This window comes from Ylistrum balloti, unplaced genomic scaffold (genome assembly GCF_031769215.1).
Source record: "Ylistrum balloti isolate Yb309-2 unplaced genomic scaffold, AGI_CSIRO_Ybal_v1 Utg370052, whole genome shotgun sequence".
NCBI lineage: Eukaryota > Metazoa > Mollusca > Bivalvia > Pectinida > Pectinidae > Ylistrum > Ylistrum balloti.
Window position 1 is genome coordinate 537,841 of NW_026782104.1, and position 17,424 is coordinate 555,264.

Consider the following 17,424-nt stretch of genomic DNA (forward strand, 5'->3'; position numbering starts at 1 on the left):
TCTTATATGTTACTTTATAACTGGTGATATGCATTTTCAATGTTAATGCTTATGAATAAGGACTTTTACCCATTTAGACTTATACATTGTATTTTTCTTCTTTCTTCTTAGACTAGCCCTCTTTGATGAGGAAATCTGAATTTGATTTACAATTTTAATATTATTAAATTAAATAAGAAATGTTATTTTGATTGTTTAATTATTCAAATTCTACATGGCAACACGTTTTCTTATAATTGAATGTAAATGTGATTTTTTTAAAAATATTCGATTGCTTATATGATCAAATTTTATTTTGTATCACGGTTTAAAATACATTGTACTATTGTCCTTGCTGTTGTTATTGTGATCACTACACCTGTCCATTGTCCTTCAATCTCTTTATCCATAGCAAAATTATCATGCATTTTAACAAATATTTCCAGACATAATACCGCGATTGGTAAGTCAAAACCAGTGTGAGGTTCAGGGTCAAAGGTCACCATTGTACAATGTGGTTTGTTTCAAAGACATTTAAAAATCTATTCAGGTGATCGTGCACTACTAAAGACTTTACTATACATCTAAGGAACGTAGTTTATTTTTAGAATAGGAATGATTCTTCGGATAAAGTTTCTTTTATCCATCATATTTTGTGAAATTTCTATCTTCCTGACCTATTCAATGTTCTGCCAGACACCAGAACTAAGAGAGCTGAAGTCCTTGGTCAAATAAAAAATCAAGTACAGTTATATATTTGACGCAGACATGTCAGTTTTTATCCAATGTTTCTAAATTTAAGTGTCTAGTTTACCTCAACCTTTCAAATAATTAAAATAAAGTTCGGGGGCATAAATTTAAGTTTTTCCTTAGAAAATAAATATGAAGAAATCTTTGATTTTGTAATGAAAGATCATTTTTTGTTTAATTATAATTCTTTTACATAATGCACTTTTTATTATGTAAATGTGTGAGTTACTTTTCCTTCCTTTGGTAAGTTTTTCGGGGTAATACGAAGTCTTTTCGCCCATCCAGACAGAGGCATTCTGTTTGTGTCAGCTGGCGCGCTGTGTTTGTTAAATAGCATGTTGTAGTGTTTGTCAACTAGCTTGTTGTTTGTTTCAGTTGAAGTGTTGCAAGGTGTTCTAAAATCTTTTTTTGATAATTCTTAACATTAGCTTTGAACCAAAATTTACATTTTTACAAATATATCTAGAAATCAAATCAGTTCTTTTATCCACGAGCTTTCGAAATACAGTTGGGAGAGTAAACGAATTCAACAGAAATACTAGCTTGGTGGTAAATTTCAATTTTTTGGTTTAGCAACGGAACGGTTATGAGATCTCATTTATGCTCACCATAATATGCACAGGGCTATTCTGTATGATTTGAAAGTCTGTGGCGTATTGCTTTCTGCTAAGAAGCATCAACCCAAACGATCTTACCTCGGAAGCCTTTAAGTACAAAGATGCATCTTGTCTGATGAACCAAAAACTTCAATGTAAGCTTTGAACTTATAAATAATTGAGTATTTTTTAAAAAAATATTTTTGTAGATGCCACAAAAAATAATAGAATGATTTGAGATACTTGTACCAACTTAAAAGACATTGGATACGGAATAGTTAATATGGAACAAGACCACTCCTTAATGTGTTTGTTGCATTTTACCAATAGTGATTACACGACAGTGTTGATGCCTTGTATTTACCGATTTGAAATATACGATATCATGGCGAAATCAATTACTGTAGCCGAATAGTTAATAATCTATATCCTTAAGTACGTATTTTAAAAGAAATTGATACTAACAGAGCGCAAAGGTTTTGGAAAGATCTCTTAAGATTTGGTACAAATTAGGAATTAACATAATAAATCTATAGGGTATCAGCCGTGAAAGGGGTAACTTCTCTTAATATTTTCGAAGTGTTTATCAGTTCTTCACTATTCTTTACTGGCATATAACCAAGAACGTTTTGAACATTCTCGCATTCAGACTCTATCATCTTAATCTTTGCGAAATCTGAAGACATTTTTTTTCTCCAGGCATGGGCTGTCTTTGTAGAATTCATTTTCTTGGTGCAAAAGTTACATTTGCTTTCGTGTGGCGCCGATGTCATATTTTGAATGTGCGTAATAGATTCTTTTGTTATTGGCAAATTAAGAAATTTGTAGATGCGCTTTGCTGTCGAAATTGGATGTTCGGCCAACCTTTCATACAACAGAGTTTCCACTTGACCAGGATATTGTTGTTTCAACACCTTGTGCATAGCAATGTTTTCATAAATACGGGAACATTCTAATTTTGCAGTTTGTTGTAAAGGTTGATTCATCATGGTTGGCGTGTTTTCCGCCGAAAGAAGGCGTGGTCTTTGATCACGAAACAAATGGACCACTTTTAGTCCAGGAATCCTTTTGAGCAATATTTCAACTGTAGTCTTCATGTGTGCACGGATTGTTTTAACTAAACGTAATTTACTAGATTCACATTGCATTTGTAAAAGTTGTATACAAGTATTTAAAAAAGAATCCTTTTTGATACGTTTGAACTTTCTTAGACAGTTCTGAAAAGATGTTGGAATATTGTAAGCAATATTGATAACAGATTCCTTATCAAGCTGGTCATAGTCACAGGTTAGCCAAGAAAATAAAAAATCGGCAATCCAGACAGCCAAATGTTTGAATCTGAAACGAAAAGATTAATTTTATTTATACGACTTTTAATAATAAGCATGTTATACTGAAAGAGACAGAAACAAGGACAAAAAAAGGAGTGAGACTATATATGACTGTATGAAAGTGTATATATAAGTCTTTGCCATAAAGATGTCTTAAGGTTGATAAAACTATTGGTTTGGTTGTGTTACTATAAATTATTACAAACAAGCTATTATTCAAGAACGATTTTACCTATTCATCATCGTCGTATAACAAGTGTTTTATGAAATATATGCAGTTAGTATATCTCGGTCTCTGAATCACAAGAAATGGTCATTTCAACCAATAGAAACTAAAATTTACAAATGAGTTTAGGTTCTAAGGTCCAATATACTTGACTCTTTGTCAAAATAATGATATTTGTGGTAATTTTTTTATTATTATTTTATTAACATTCAAGAGAGAGGTATTGTTGTTGTGGAATTCTTTGGGCCTGCAGTGTAGGAGTGCGTACAGTTTTCTTCAGAACTAGAAGATGTAGCAGGGACAAAATGGCATCCCAGATCCTCATTAAACTTAAGATGGCTGGAGATGAGTTTTGTATGCAGCTGTCGTGAACTTCGATATTTCATATAGCTTTCAAGTCATCGTTTGTTTCTTACTATACTACATCCTATATCACAAAATCAGTTACGTTTATCATTGAAGCCGCAGAAAATCGTGTGACACGTGTTTATAATCTACATCACAGCCAACTCTTTTATGTTTATTGTGTTATAAACCAACAGACCATTTGATTGATCGCACACAGGAAAATGTAAAAATATCAAGAGTTGTCTTCATGCGAGATGAAATTTGAAATCTCTTTTTGTTTTTACTTACTCTGATACGACTGTTCCATTTATCAATTCAATAGGAGATCCCTTTTCCATTTTCTTAATAACGTTTCTCAATGGTTCAAATATGTAATACGACGATTCATAACTGTTTATGACGTCAGCCGTGAAGGTTGATCCGCTCCTCATGTAACTGACTATTAGGACGGGAACAGGACGGGTTTGTTCTGAAATAATATACATGTAGTTACTTTCAAATGGTGTTGAATTGCCAGCAGTGATGTGAATAAGAACAGAGAAATATATCAAGAAATATAGGGTCGCTTCAAGCATTAGAATATAAAAGATCCCTTCAAACATTGAAAACAGAGAGTGTGTCATTTCTGAAACACCAAAACACTTTGAGCATTCACAAAGACACAAGGAATAATGTCTGCTTTTCGAATATACTAACAAACTCCGGTTTCAGAAATGATGTATGATCATGATTCAGTATCACAATCACTGCCTGTGAATGTTAAGGATACGTACCTCTCCTGTTTATATCAAATTCCTAAACTTCACAATAATCCATATAAACAGCATTGTATTGCTGACTCGTCTAGCTGTTCTTGTTACCATATAATCAAATTAGAGTAACAGACTAAATGTAAGCATTTTCTCTCAAGAAGAGGAATAAAAACGTGGATTATGACGAGTCTTAAATGCCCCCTATTAACGACACTTTCTCTATTTGAACATTTGATTTTCCACTCTAGATTTCTTTTCCTAGAATGGTGAACCGCGGTACAAATATGTGGTTGTGAACTATACTGAGGTTTATTTCGTTAAAATAATAACTCCAAATTAAAGAACAATTATACAGAGGACGAATTCATAAAAAAAAATTTCCAACATATTATTGCCCTAGCTACGGGAACTGACTGTGCCCTTCTGTTGGCTGACCTGTTTCTGATTTCAAACAAGGCGGAATTAATAAAAGATCTGTTATTGAGAGAGATATATTGATGACGTCTTGTATTTAAATAACCATTTCTATCCCAGCAGAATTTGAAATCAATGACACGACAGAATCTTCTTTCTCAACCGATTATTCCTTTGTCTTACAACAAAGAAACCAACATGTACAGCTTTCTACAAAGCTGTATGATAAGCGTGATGATTTCAATTTTCCTATTGTGAATCATAAAGACAAACTTATAATGCATGGTTTTAAAAGATGAATTTTGTTGGAAACTTTGGAGAATTTTAATATATATTTCATCGAGAAACATTCTAGAAATAGACGTGTTTCATGCTCGTTAATTTGCCTGTTTGTGACGTTGCTGTCTACCGTATTCTCATATGGGACCGTTACATTACAGCAAAAGACACTAACTCTTTTGGAATTCCTGGTCTTCTTCCCCTTGTACTTTTTCATGAGTCTTCGTATAATATTTTTTTCTATTCTTTTGCACCAGTTTTATTGAATTTGTGTTTGGTTTATCATAATGTTGGTAATTTTCTTCGATGTCTAGGAAATATAGCGACAACCTTAAGAAATATATTTATAACTTAATTATTTAAAAAAAAGTCAGTGATTAGAATCTTATAAAGACAACACAGTAATCATTTCACCTTTAAAAACAGTCACAGTTTATCAACACCTTCATCTTTTAGAAACAGGTACTGTATATCAACACCTTCACCTTTAAAAAATAGTTACAGTATATCATCACTTTCACCTTGTAGAAACAGGTACAGTATATCAACACCTTCACCTTTAAAAAAAGTTACAGCATATCAACACATTTATCTTTTAGAAACAGGTACAGTATATCAACACCTTCACTGTTTAGAAACAGTTACATTATATCAACACCTTCACTGTTTAGAAACAGGTACATTATATCAACACCTTCACCTTTTTGAAACAGGTACAGTATATCAACACCTTCACCTTTTAGAAACAGGTACAGCATATCAACACATTCATCTTGTAGAAACAGGTACAGTATATCAACACCTTCATCTTTTAGAAACAGGAACATTATATCAACACCTTCATCTTTTAGAAACCATTACATAATATCAACACATCCATCTTTTATAAACAGGTACAGTATATCAACACCTTCACTGTTTAGGAACAGGTACAATATATCGACACATTTACCTTGAAGAAACAGGTACAGCATATCAACAATTTCACCATTTAGAAAAAGTGCAGTATATCAACGCCTTCACAATTTAGAAATAGACAGATCAGTCAAAACTTCCTTGTCTAGAAGCTGGGAAGGTATAGAAACAATTTAATCCTTTAGAAATATACAACCAGTAGCAACAATCTTATCCTTTTAGAAATAGACAGCTAGTTCGTCGTTTAGAGAAAAAGATACAGTATAGCAACAGTCTGTCCTTTATTACATACTTGGATTAAAATTTACATGGCGGATATCGACGATGAATCAGAAAACGCTTACTTTCTTGAAACATTTTACAGCCTTGTCATTTTAAAGGTCCTGCATATAAAGCTTTCGTCTGTTCATATTGTATTGTCAAAATTTAGTTTGAACTATGATTCTGTTGACATGTAGCTGTATATTGTTTACCGTCGTCGAGAAATATATAGACAATGTAATCATCAAAGTAATAAGCCTCTCTTTTAGAAACGTAGAATTATTACATCTACAAGTTTGTCTTCTATAAATATAGACATTACAGCAACAAATTAATTATTATAAACAGAAATACATTACAGCAACAAATTTATTATTATAAACAGAAATACATTACAGCAACAAATTAATTATTATAAACAGAAATACATTACAGCAACAAATTTGTCTTTTTTAAATATAGACATTACAGCAACAAATTAATTATTATAAACAGAAATACATTACAGCAACAAATTTGTCTTTTTTAAATATAGACATTACAGCAACAAGTTGATTATTATAAACAGAAATACATTACAGCAACAAATTTGTCTTTTTTAAATATAGACATTACAGCAACAAATTGATTATTATAAACAGAAATACATTACAGCAACAAATTTGTCTTTTTTAAATATAGACATTACAGCAACAAATTGATTATTATAAACAGAAATACATTACAGCAACAAATTTGTCTTTTTTAAATATAGACATTACAGCAACAAATTAATTATTATAAACAGAAATACATTACAGCAACAAATTAATTATTATAAACAGAAATACATTACAGCAACAAATTTGTCTTTTTTAAATATAGACATTACAGTAACAATTTGATTATTATAAACAGAAATACATTACAGCAACAAATTTGTCTTCTATAAATATAGACATTACAGCAACAAATTGATTATTATAAACAGAATACATTACAGCAACAAATTTGTCTTTTTTAAATATAGACATTACAGCAACAAGTTGATTATTATAAACAGAGAGACATTACAGCAACAAATTTGTCTTTTTTAAATATAGACATTACAGCAACATGTTTGTCTTTTTTAAATACAGACATTACAGCAACAAGTTGATTATTATAAACAGAGAGACATTACAACAACAAATTTGTCTTTTATAAATATAGACATTACAGCAACAAATTGATTATTATAAATATAGAAACATTACAGCAACAAGTTTGTCTTGTATAGGAAGAGAGGAGTTTGTCTGTCATAAATATCGGGACATTACAAAAGCAATTATTTTTGTAAATGTAGAGACATTACAGTAACAAGTTTGTCTTTTTATGAATATTGAGACATTACAGTAACAAGTTTGTCTTTTATAGATATGGAGACATTACAGCAAAAAGTACGTCTTTTATAGATATGGAGACACTACAGCAACAAGTAAGTCTTTTATAAAAATAGATACATTACAGCAAAATATTGCAGCAACAATGATGTAATGAAAATTAGACCAGTTGTTCCGGAAGGGGAGGCGTTAACTGTTTCATCATATGTATACAGTCAAACCTGTCTATAAAGGTCATCCGATGTAGCGGAGGAAAGTGGGGAACCAAAGAAACAGCGTTTATAGACAGATGGTCTGTGTATAAAGATGGCCATTAAAACAGGTTTGACTTACAACATGCAGAAATAACTTATATATATATATATACGTAACTGTTTACTTCACAACCACTTCCAAACAACCAATATATCTCCCTCCTACATGTTCAGTTATAGAATGTATGGTGCCATAGATCGTGAGTTCGATGCCGATGCCTTTATAGGGCACGGCTCAAACAATGTCTTCCTCCGTCAGATGTGCTTAAATAATGTCTATGCGTTATATCATAATACATGTAATGAAATAAATCATGTTCAACAACTGAATGCAGCTTTTAATACATTACCAGGGCTTGCTGTTTCTGTTCCATCTGAACTGAATCTGGTTAGAAGGCTGGTTTTATTTCTGGATTTTGATATTTCTGAAATAAACAATAAGATAAAAGCACAAATTTAAAGCTTGTTTATATTGAAATTTTTACAAACATTATCATCAGTGTTAGTATTCAGCGTTTAACCGATAAGTGCATATTAATTAACTACAACGATATAATGTACCTGGCCATGAGGTAAGTAGTAGAAAAACCGCTGTTGTCAGTAAGAAGAAGAACTTATTCCTTTTTCGCATGCTGAATTTCCACATACTAAACCTCAATTGTCTACCACACGTAATAAGACTATACAAAATCACAAGTTTCTGTCAATTGCCAGTGTACATTACTGACATATGCACTATTAAAGTTCTTATGACGAGACGCAGACAATCATACGGAAGACCGTAAGGGCCACACGGAGAAAAAAAAATAATATCGTTTTTTACTGATTCGAAATTTCGATTAGTAATTCGAAATTTCCATTTAAGAACTCGAAATTTTTACTTATTACTTGGAAATTTTGGCTGAAAATCTCGAAATTTCGACTTAATGACTCGAAATTTCTGATATTATCAATACTACTCCAATTCTTGCTCATTTTGGTTCATTTGTTGATATACAATGATAAACACAGAGGTTCCAGCATAATTTCTTGTAGGATTAAGTAAAAGATATATTGCTATGTTTAGCTGCACAGCATAGAATATTAATTAGCACTCGAACCCTTAAAAGGATAACCAAGAAGTGGCATTAATACAGAAGAAAACGTGATAGCTATCTTGTGGAAGCTGCAATGTTCATTACGAAAGAATGTGAAGGTTCTAGTCGTCTTCATGGATACCGTTGGATGCATTTGAAATGTGTTCAAAATGGAATATATATTTCACAAAATACAGTACGTTTATTAAAGAGTATATCAGATCCGGATGGTTAATAACAAAAAATCAAACGGCCGTTAGTAAGGAGGCAGTATCGTTGTTCAGGACCAAACGTGTTATGGCATATCCATTTATTGAAAATAGTGGGAGAATTGAGGGTATGTAAAAGTGTGAATTCTCGAAGACCGTCAATTGCCTCATGATGTTTATCAGATGGACTGGATTTAAGTGACTAGTAGGGTGATCGTGATATACAAATTTTCGTTCAAACGTAGGTCATCACTCGATAGCTTTCTAAGTACTGACAAGTTTTTCATCAATAGAGTCCTTTCTTTTAATAAAATTTTACAGGTACTGATATACCATGTCCTCCCCCCTGGGTCCACTTTCAGTGTGTGTGTTAACTAGTCAAACAGTGATTTTCATTGATAACAAGGAGGTCAAATTTTGTGGATTGTGATGTTTTATATTTAGTCAGAATATATCTATGTATGGCCAATTAAAGTTCTTACGGCGAGACGCAAAACACCATACAGAAGAGCATATGGGCCACGCGGGGAAAAATAATTGCGTTTTTTCATGTAAATAACTCGAAATTTCGACTTACTAATTCGAAATTTCGACTTAATAATTTGAAATTTCTACAAACTAACTCGAAATGTTGACTTATCAATTCGAAATTTCGGCTGAAAATCTCGAAATTTCGACTTGATAACTCGAAATTTCTACTTACTTACTCGAAATTTCGATTTATTATCTCTGATTTCAACCAGAGTTTTCTGAAATATCATAGAAGGTGGGCAATTAATTTTATAAACTCCGAAAGTTGATACGACCCCTCGGGAATTCCAGAGGGTCAAAATCTGACCCTAGATACTGTGAGCATCGTTTATAGTTAAGCAATGTAAATAAATTAGCATGTAAACGTGTTTATCATGGAAGTAACATTTATTTTTTGATACAGAAAACTTACTTATGTTACTTTATCTTTAGTATCATTATTTATGCTGCTTCAAGTGTTGATTTTACTATGATTTATAATACAATACAATAATGTGTTTGGGAACTCATAAAAATTAATATTGTTTACAATCAATTTTTGGATATGGTTATGAGAATTACACGAATTTTTTCTGAGGCAAAGGACTTTATTTAGCATGGCATGCATGGTTTCATGAATGCCGGCCCAGTTACTTAAAATAAAGACACTTTTTTGTCATTAACTGTCCAGAGCTACAGTCTATGTCTCAATTAAGTACTACATGGCATTTCTAATAAAAAAAAAAGGAAAAAAAAGTTATTGTAAAATAGTAAACTATACGTTCTTTTGATGTGGTACATTTCAACATTAAACCTCCATCAACTAGCTAAAGTAGAATTTTGTCATTTAGTGAATACATGCGTTTGCCCCTCTAAGTCAGAGTAATCTATCACATACTAGTGTTCTGCTTGCAAATCTATCTCTTTCTGTAAAGCCGTATTAGAATATGGTTTATTGCTTAAATCTATTCTACACTTTGAAACAGAGAGTCCAGTGGGAAATTATTTCACTGATATGGTAGTCATTGTTGTTAGCAAATGTCTCCCATTTGTAACTGTGTCAAGTTAAAACTTTCAAGACAAATCTAAAGATAAAGATTCCAGATTTAATTTCCTCTACACTTTATCAATCTTTTGATCATATAATACTCAGATGATCATCGAAATTGTTCAAAGTCATTCACACCAAATGATTAACAATCTATGATATTGGCAAACTCTTCATCAAAGGACATACACAAACATGTATATATTAAGAACATAAAGAAGGAGTCACATTAGTGATTAAAATTAATCATCACATTCCTTTATTGTTAAATACTTTGTTGAATATTGGGTTATTTCTATTACAGCGTACGTTTCTGATATCGTTTTGGTGTGTTTTAATGTAAGAATGCGCCGCGCGATATATAAATGTTGGGATACTGGAGTATATGTAGCCATGTTTTCATATAATTGTATATCCAGGTCTCGCCGAATATGATGATAAAAACTCCGAACATCCTTATTATGAGCAGATGTAAGGACAGACACCTGTATCTGGAAAATAAACAACTATATGTCCCTATGGTGTAAGACAATGGAACAGGCAGGGTGACGTTTTAAAGAACTAGGAACATTAATACGCTGTTCATGTTTATTGTATGTAATTCGTTAGTGCTTCAATTTGCAGATTTCATATGTCTGTTATTTTCAAAGAGTCTCGCCTTCTCATCCTGCTTTTTTTCTTTTCTTTTTTTATTTGCAAACGCATCCATCTCCCCTCTCTCACGGCAAAACGCTTCCATTTTGTTTTCGTCATGCGCACATTAACAGCAGGAATCTGTTAAAATCGTTGTCACCGTGCATCGTATGAGGATTTAAGCTTTCTTTTCTGAATTTCGACTTAAATTTCGGGTTATCAAGTCGAAATTTCGAGTTATTAAGTCGAATTTTCGAGATAATAAGTCGAAATTTCGATTTACTATCTCGAAATTTTGATAAATAAGTCGAAATTCTGAGTTACTAACATGAAAAAACGAAATTAATTTTTCTCTGCGTGGCCCTTATGCTCTTCCGTACCATCATTACCGTCAACCTTTCAAAACAGTGTTTACTCGTTGTATAGGTGAGTTCAGTTATGAATCGAGTATATAGTTAATGGAATTGATTACAAGGCCATTTAATTGAAGCTAAATATGCATTTATACTGCTCAGAACATATTCAAAAACAACAAACGCATCGACAAGCAATTAAATTCTCAAGTTACAGATTAATCGACGTTAAAGAGACATTTTACCGCGGACTTTAAAAATTATTTTTAAAACTGGAAGAATAGTTGTCATTGACCATTGATTTATTGACAGCTGAATTTACACATTATATTTGAAGAGAATCGTCTATAGTTCCTTCTGAATTATTTAAATATTTGTTTGATGACCATACTTTACCTAAACAAGTTAAATGTGTGTTTCAGTTACGATTAACATTGATCTGGGCGTATGAATACATCCTTTACAGATTCTGTTATAGAGAGGCCCTTACGTGTGTTTTTATGTTTTATAAATTTTAAGTAAATTGATAAAGATCATATATACATATATTGAATTGTGAATGAATCAAACTATGACATTATCGCATATTTTTAGCAGAACAGATTTGTTTTCTGTGATTTGATAGCTTCAGACCTTGCAAATGTTGTCGTTGCAAATGTTTGAGACTATACATATAGAGCGAACATGACCTCAAGTTTGATGTAGAAAGGTCAATTCACTTCTATATTTGCTTGAAAAATCGATTATGTCATCGAAAGTTTCTAAATTCGTTCTCAACTGATAAGTGATTAGTTAAACTCGTCACGAATTGTTCATCAATCCACGTATCGACTCGAACTTCATGTAAGCTCCTTGGTATCGATTTGAAGTACTATACAACAAATATGAATTGCGACCAGCTGCATATCGATATATAACACGATACAAAAATGAATGGTCCTCCTCAATGTTTATATATGACCGATGTACCAGTCATCTGATTGTTGTCCTTGATATATTAATAAAAAAATCTTATCCTAAACTTGAACGTTCGAAGAAATTCATATTTACCAACAAATATGTTATTGTTTTAAGAAAGCGTAAACAACCTTTTATCTAAATGCCTGAACGGACATAATGTGAAATTTTGAAGTTTGTCTTCTGATTTCGTTGGATTTATTCGATTTGTTGTCTCGGACGTGTTTTGACCTGGTTATGCCTGATGATTTGTACAATATCTTTAACTTATTTAACACTGTTGCTTATAAACAAGTCCGAATTTATCTCATGTGTTCTGTTGACCATTTTATACCAACTATTTTGAATATTTACTAATTTTACTACATATTTTTTAGCATAAATTCAAAATATCCCTAAAATAAACTAAATAAAATCCTCTCATCAAATACATGTTTTCAGTGTCTGATCAATCATTATTTAAATAAAAACGAAAATTATTTTGAAAAAAAAATAGCGTACTATATATATCTTTTTCAAATTCATCAGCTGTATTTGCAAAAGTAATTTTGTGCTAAGTAATAGTAGGATATTGTGATTTGAATGAATGTCTTGTCGATAAAAACATAAAAAAAATACGAACATGTCAACATAATCATAATCCTAATTCAAATTCAATAAAACTGTGAACGAAAGAAAGATTAACAAGGAGTTTATTCAATTTTATTTTAAAATTTAACGTCACACGAGACTATAATGTGCTGCGGGAGAATGTTCCTTGTATCGAGTATACGATAACTATGGATTTTTTTAAATACTGATATAGGTGTTAAAACGTATTTGAAATAATTTATGGGAGTTCCCTCTTGGCCTTGCTGTTACTACCTATTTGGAAAGTGTTCGCTGTGATTCTACTGTCACAGAACGTCTTTACAATTTTGAAAGTGTTGATTAGATTCCTTTTTGTGCGCTTATATATTAGAGTGTCGAATATAGTCCGTTTCGAAAACCCGGTGTAGTATGGTAAAGTGAAGCCCATTTTTTTATTTATGTGTTTATATGACTGAATGAGGATGAATTGCAATTGGTGAAAACAAATTAATAAGTAAAAAAATTAGTGAAATGCTTCACTTTACCATGGCCCAGCCCCACCCTAAATTTCCCCAACCCTTGTTATTTTTCAGTTTTATGTTTGGAGGAACTTACTAAATAAAGTGCAGAAACATCAACTGAAAACAAAATATAAAGTGGCCTCACTTTACCATAGGGTGGGGGGGGGAGTTCATTTCACCATAATGGTGAGGTGAACCGCGGTCCATTTCACCATTATGGTATTTTGACCCCGGTTCATCTCCCCATGCTTTTGGAAAGGAATCTTGACATGTGTCCATCAAAACAGGAAAAGAGACTTCGAATCACTCCCACTATACTTTTTGTTTTGTTTACGATAAGTTGAATGTGTGTTCTAAAGTTCTTCATCTACTGACACTCCGATGTCCTTCCCACTGGCCATGTTTAACGATACGTTAATAGGAATAGAAACTCGGATGGCCCCGGTATTGCAAATAACAGGATGCGAGAGCATTGTTTCGATGTCAGTGATTTCAAAGGGTAATAAATAATTCGGTCATTAAAACTATTTTAACATAGTGTTTATTCTATATACATGAATGTGAATAAGTCGTGTTTAACGATACGTGAACAGAAATAAAAGCTCGGCTCGGAGGTCCGATTGAAATACTTAAAAAAGAATTGGGCAAGAGTATTCACAGTAATTCTCTTTTGAATACATCATGAATACAAGCAATTTACAGTAAATTAAATCTTTCGTAGATATGGAGTGGGAGGGAGCTTTCAAGGATCTTACCACTGTGCTGCAATTACTTTCTCGGTTCTGTACACATTAATTATAGAGTTTGAAATGTCAATGTTTCCTCAAGAAAACGAACCCCGCATGTATCTACACTTATTATTTATGCTAATAGAATTTACTTTGGATTTGCCTTAGTGTCCTCATAGGCTTTAAAAAATTAATCCCGTTAATATCACTGAGGAGTGCTATAAGGACGAAACTTTTGTATGGTGCAATTTAATTCATTATTTGAATATACAATATGTGACTCTTAATTCTTATTATGGGTGTTTTTCACTTGTGTGTTTCTTGTATAATCTTCATAGAACCTACTTGTTAAAGGCTACAAATGACATACATATGTAATTTGGTAGGTAAAAAAAGATCGGACTGTCACCTTTTCGAAGGTCAACCATTAACAACTATTGGAAAAACCAAACATTTTACACCTGTGTAAATGTATTTACGGGTATTTAAATACGTTTAAACTGTACAATTTCATAATGCCAGATACCTGCAATTTGTCGTCCAATGATAATCCGTCACTTATTATGCATCTGAACAATCAGAGGGCACATGGTTCAACGAAATCTTAAATCAGATACGATCTATCTTCTTATGAAACAGTGGATCCTTGGCTGGATTAGCTGCATGATTCTTGAAACACAAAACATGTATAAAAATGTCAACAAAATAAAAACAAAACAAATGACATATGACATATATATATTAAAGATGGTCCATTTTCTATATCAATGACTAATTAAGCTGGAATCGTAAAAGATCGATATCATGCGTAGTTTTATTCCTCTTTTTACCAAAAACAAAACGATGGCAATGGGGCATTCAATCAAGGGACCTTTGGAGTTGAGAACGGAGAGCTTACCACTGTGTTACCGTTACGATACACTCGATAAAGTGAACAAATTTTGAAATCTTATAACATACGTAATTCCCTCCAAGTATTCTATGTAAAAAACATACCAGGAAAATCAATGATGACACTCATGTTTTCAGAAGGTTTTACAGATGTACATTATTGAATAATTACACTAACATCGCAAAAATTATGATATCGCCATATCATCAAATCCTGCAACCCACTCCCTATACTTAACATTCGCCCGAATAATATACGTTACACAAGTCTGATCTTTTAGTGAGGTGAAAAACAAATTTATTCGTGTTTTCTGTAAGTGAACGCTAAATGTTATTAGACAGATAACATCTATTACAGCATATAAATGTGTTTTACATTTTGTATGAATTATGTATAATCGTTACAAAGCTCTTCCTAGTATTGAACAATAATTAATGGCTAGTCACATGTCATTTGATGAAGTTCGTTTGAACATTGTACCGCGTTGTGAAGATTTAAAAAATCACTAGAAAGTGAAAACGTAATAGGTAAATCAGCATTTCTCGATGTTCCAGTAACCTGGAAATTAAAAAGTAAGCTTTCTCATCCCTGTTGATTACTTTTATAATGCCTAGTTCCTGATCAAGCAGAGAGTGGAAATATCGGGTGAAATCCAATTCTCATGTGTTGGCATATTAGAACACATTGACGTTTGAAGGTCTCCTTTCGAGGCAAAGACACGCCTATCGTCCTCCTTCTTTGGTGTATTTCTCATACGAGTTTCATGAAGTCACCTGTGTTGGTATAGAACATTTACATACATGGTGCTTTTTCACTTAAACTCCAGTGTACCTAATAATAACAACCTATCCAGAAATATTCATATTCTAAATAACAAACTACATGTATATAGAAATAGTTTCGCGAAAAAGCTGAAATATGGTGAGATTTTGAAGCCATTGGGTTCTGGTGTAGCGGATCTGTTTTACATACGTTTAATATAAGTTACCTATCCCGTGATGTACAATGACCTCATATAAAAATAATTAAATAAAATTAAGTTAAGAGAGGTGAAGACCGAAATTTAATACCACAATTTACAAATTGTAATACCCGACATTAATTCACTGTCTGATTTTGCTGGTATCCTGAAATTAGTGTATATCGAAATGAACAGATTTGAAACACCGCGTTTACGATTTTCCCTTATGCATATACATATGTATACATAAAATAAAAAAACGAGGATTAAACACGTCTTCAAAACGAAGCCAAGAGTGATTTTCCTTGCGGGCCTGGGTTGTCAACAAAACAAAGCTCATGAAAACAGTGTTTACCTTATTCTGTCTATGAATGTGCCCGTGGTATGTCCGTTACAGTATGCTAATTTTTGTTTTACACTCTTTGGGGTCATTGTGAACGCATGTTGACCTTGTCTTTATTTCGTGGTATTTAGTAATGAATTTCCGTTATTCTCTGTGCATCCAGCTATACTGCACGAGACGTGCGATTTAAACGGTTCCCTTTTCATACGCTTACTTGATGTTTAATAAACTGCTGTATATTGCATTCTGTTAATATGCTGTATGGTCTAGAGCCCCTCAGTATGATTGTCAGGGTTATGTCATTCCAGCTGGTTTATATAGACATATTTGATATAACCTCAACAAATTTGCGATCATGAAAAGTATTCGTTTTCACCTAAAAAGTTTAGATTTCTCGGACAGTGGAAGAAAGTTGGTATAGATCCAGGTTGGGACGAAACGTTACAAAGTTGCTAATCATCCGGCATTGCAAATAACAGGATGCGAGCGCATTGTTGCAATATCGATTAGTTTAAATGGTAATGATTCGGTCATTAAGTAATCAGATAAGACTAAATAGGCTTAGATTGAACACCTGTATATCTGATATACACAGGTATTTCTTGATGCAAAAGAAGTAAAACACTTTAATGAAAGTGTAATATACATATATGCTAATATAGCAAAAAATAAAAATTGACAGACTATGCTACTAATATAGTGCAAATTAAAAGAGAACATTTTGTCAATGTCAATATTATAAATAGTAAATAAATAAGACAGCAGATTATAAACCAAAGCACGAAGATAAACAAAATAAGCAAAAGCACTTAGAACAAAACACTAAAATGAAAATAGAAGATAAAAGCACACAGGTAGTAACACCACTGAACAAAGGGAGGAAACTCACATATGAACACACATAGAACACTTACAGTCCGAGCCATCCCACATACGGAGCAGTCTCCTGAATTCTTTGTAGTTCTCTACCTTACGTCGATCATTCGGGAGACTGTTCCACATGCGGGACGCCTCGTACCTGAAGGAATTCTTTCTATATCTGGTATTGTTTACCCTTGGGATGTGTGCCTTACCCTCTGCTCTGAAAGTATACAATGTTTCTTGTTTCGATATCAGACTACAAATGTAGTTAGGAGAAATCTTGTTAAAAAATTCAA

General features: G+C 32.5%; 1 protein-coding gene across 1 annotated transcript; it reads right to left on the reverse strand.

Moving 5' to 3' along the window:
* Positions 1-1,546: 1,546 nt before the first annotated feature.
* LOC132549261 (carbohydrate sulfotransferase 5-like) lies at positions 1,547-17,269 on the reverse strand. The gene is made up of 4 exons (XM_060213179.1): positions 17,203-17,269; positions 7,817-7,891; positions 3,519-3,699; positions 1,547-2,663 (listed from the first exon to the last, which is right to left on the reverse strand). The coding sequence occupies exons 1-4, from the start codon at positions 17,267-17,269 to the stop codon at positions 1,856-1,858; spliced, it is 1,131 nt and encodes a 376-aa protein (XP_060069162.1). The 3' UTR covers positions 1,547-1,855.
* Positions 17,270-17,424: the final 155 nt, after the last annotated feature.

Excerpts from the sequence above, each read along its gene's own strand:
- LOC132549261 (XM_060213179.1), bottom strand. The coding sequence starts at position 17,269 with ATGTGGAACAGTCTCCCGAATGATCGACGTAAGGTAGAGAACTACAAA. Across the intron at positions 7,892-17,202 it reads AGAATTCAGGAGACTGCTCC|AAATATCAAAATCCAGAAAT; the intron begins GTATGTGGGATG and ends TGTTTATTTCAG. Across the intron at positions 2,664-3,518 it reads AATGGAACAGTCGTATCAGA|ATTCAAACATTTGGCTGTCT; the intron begins GTAAGTAAAAAC and ends TTTTCGTTTCAG.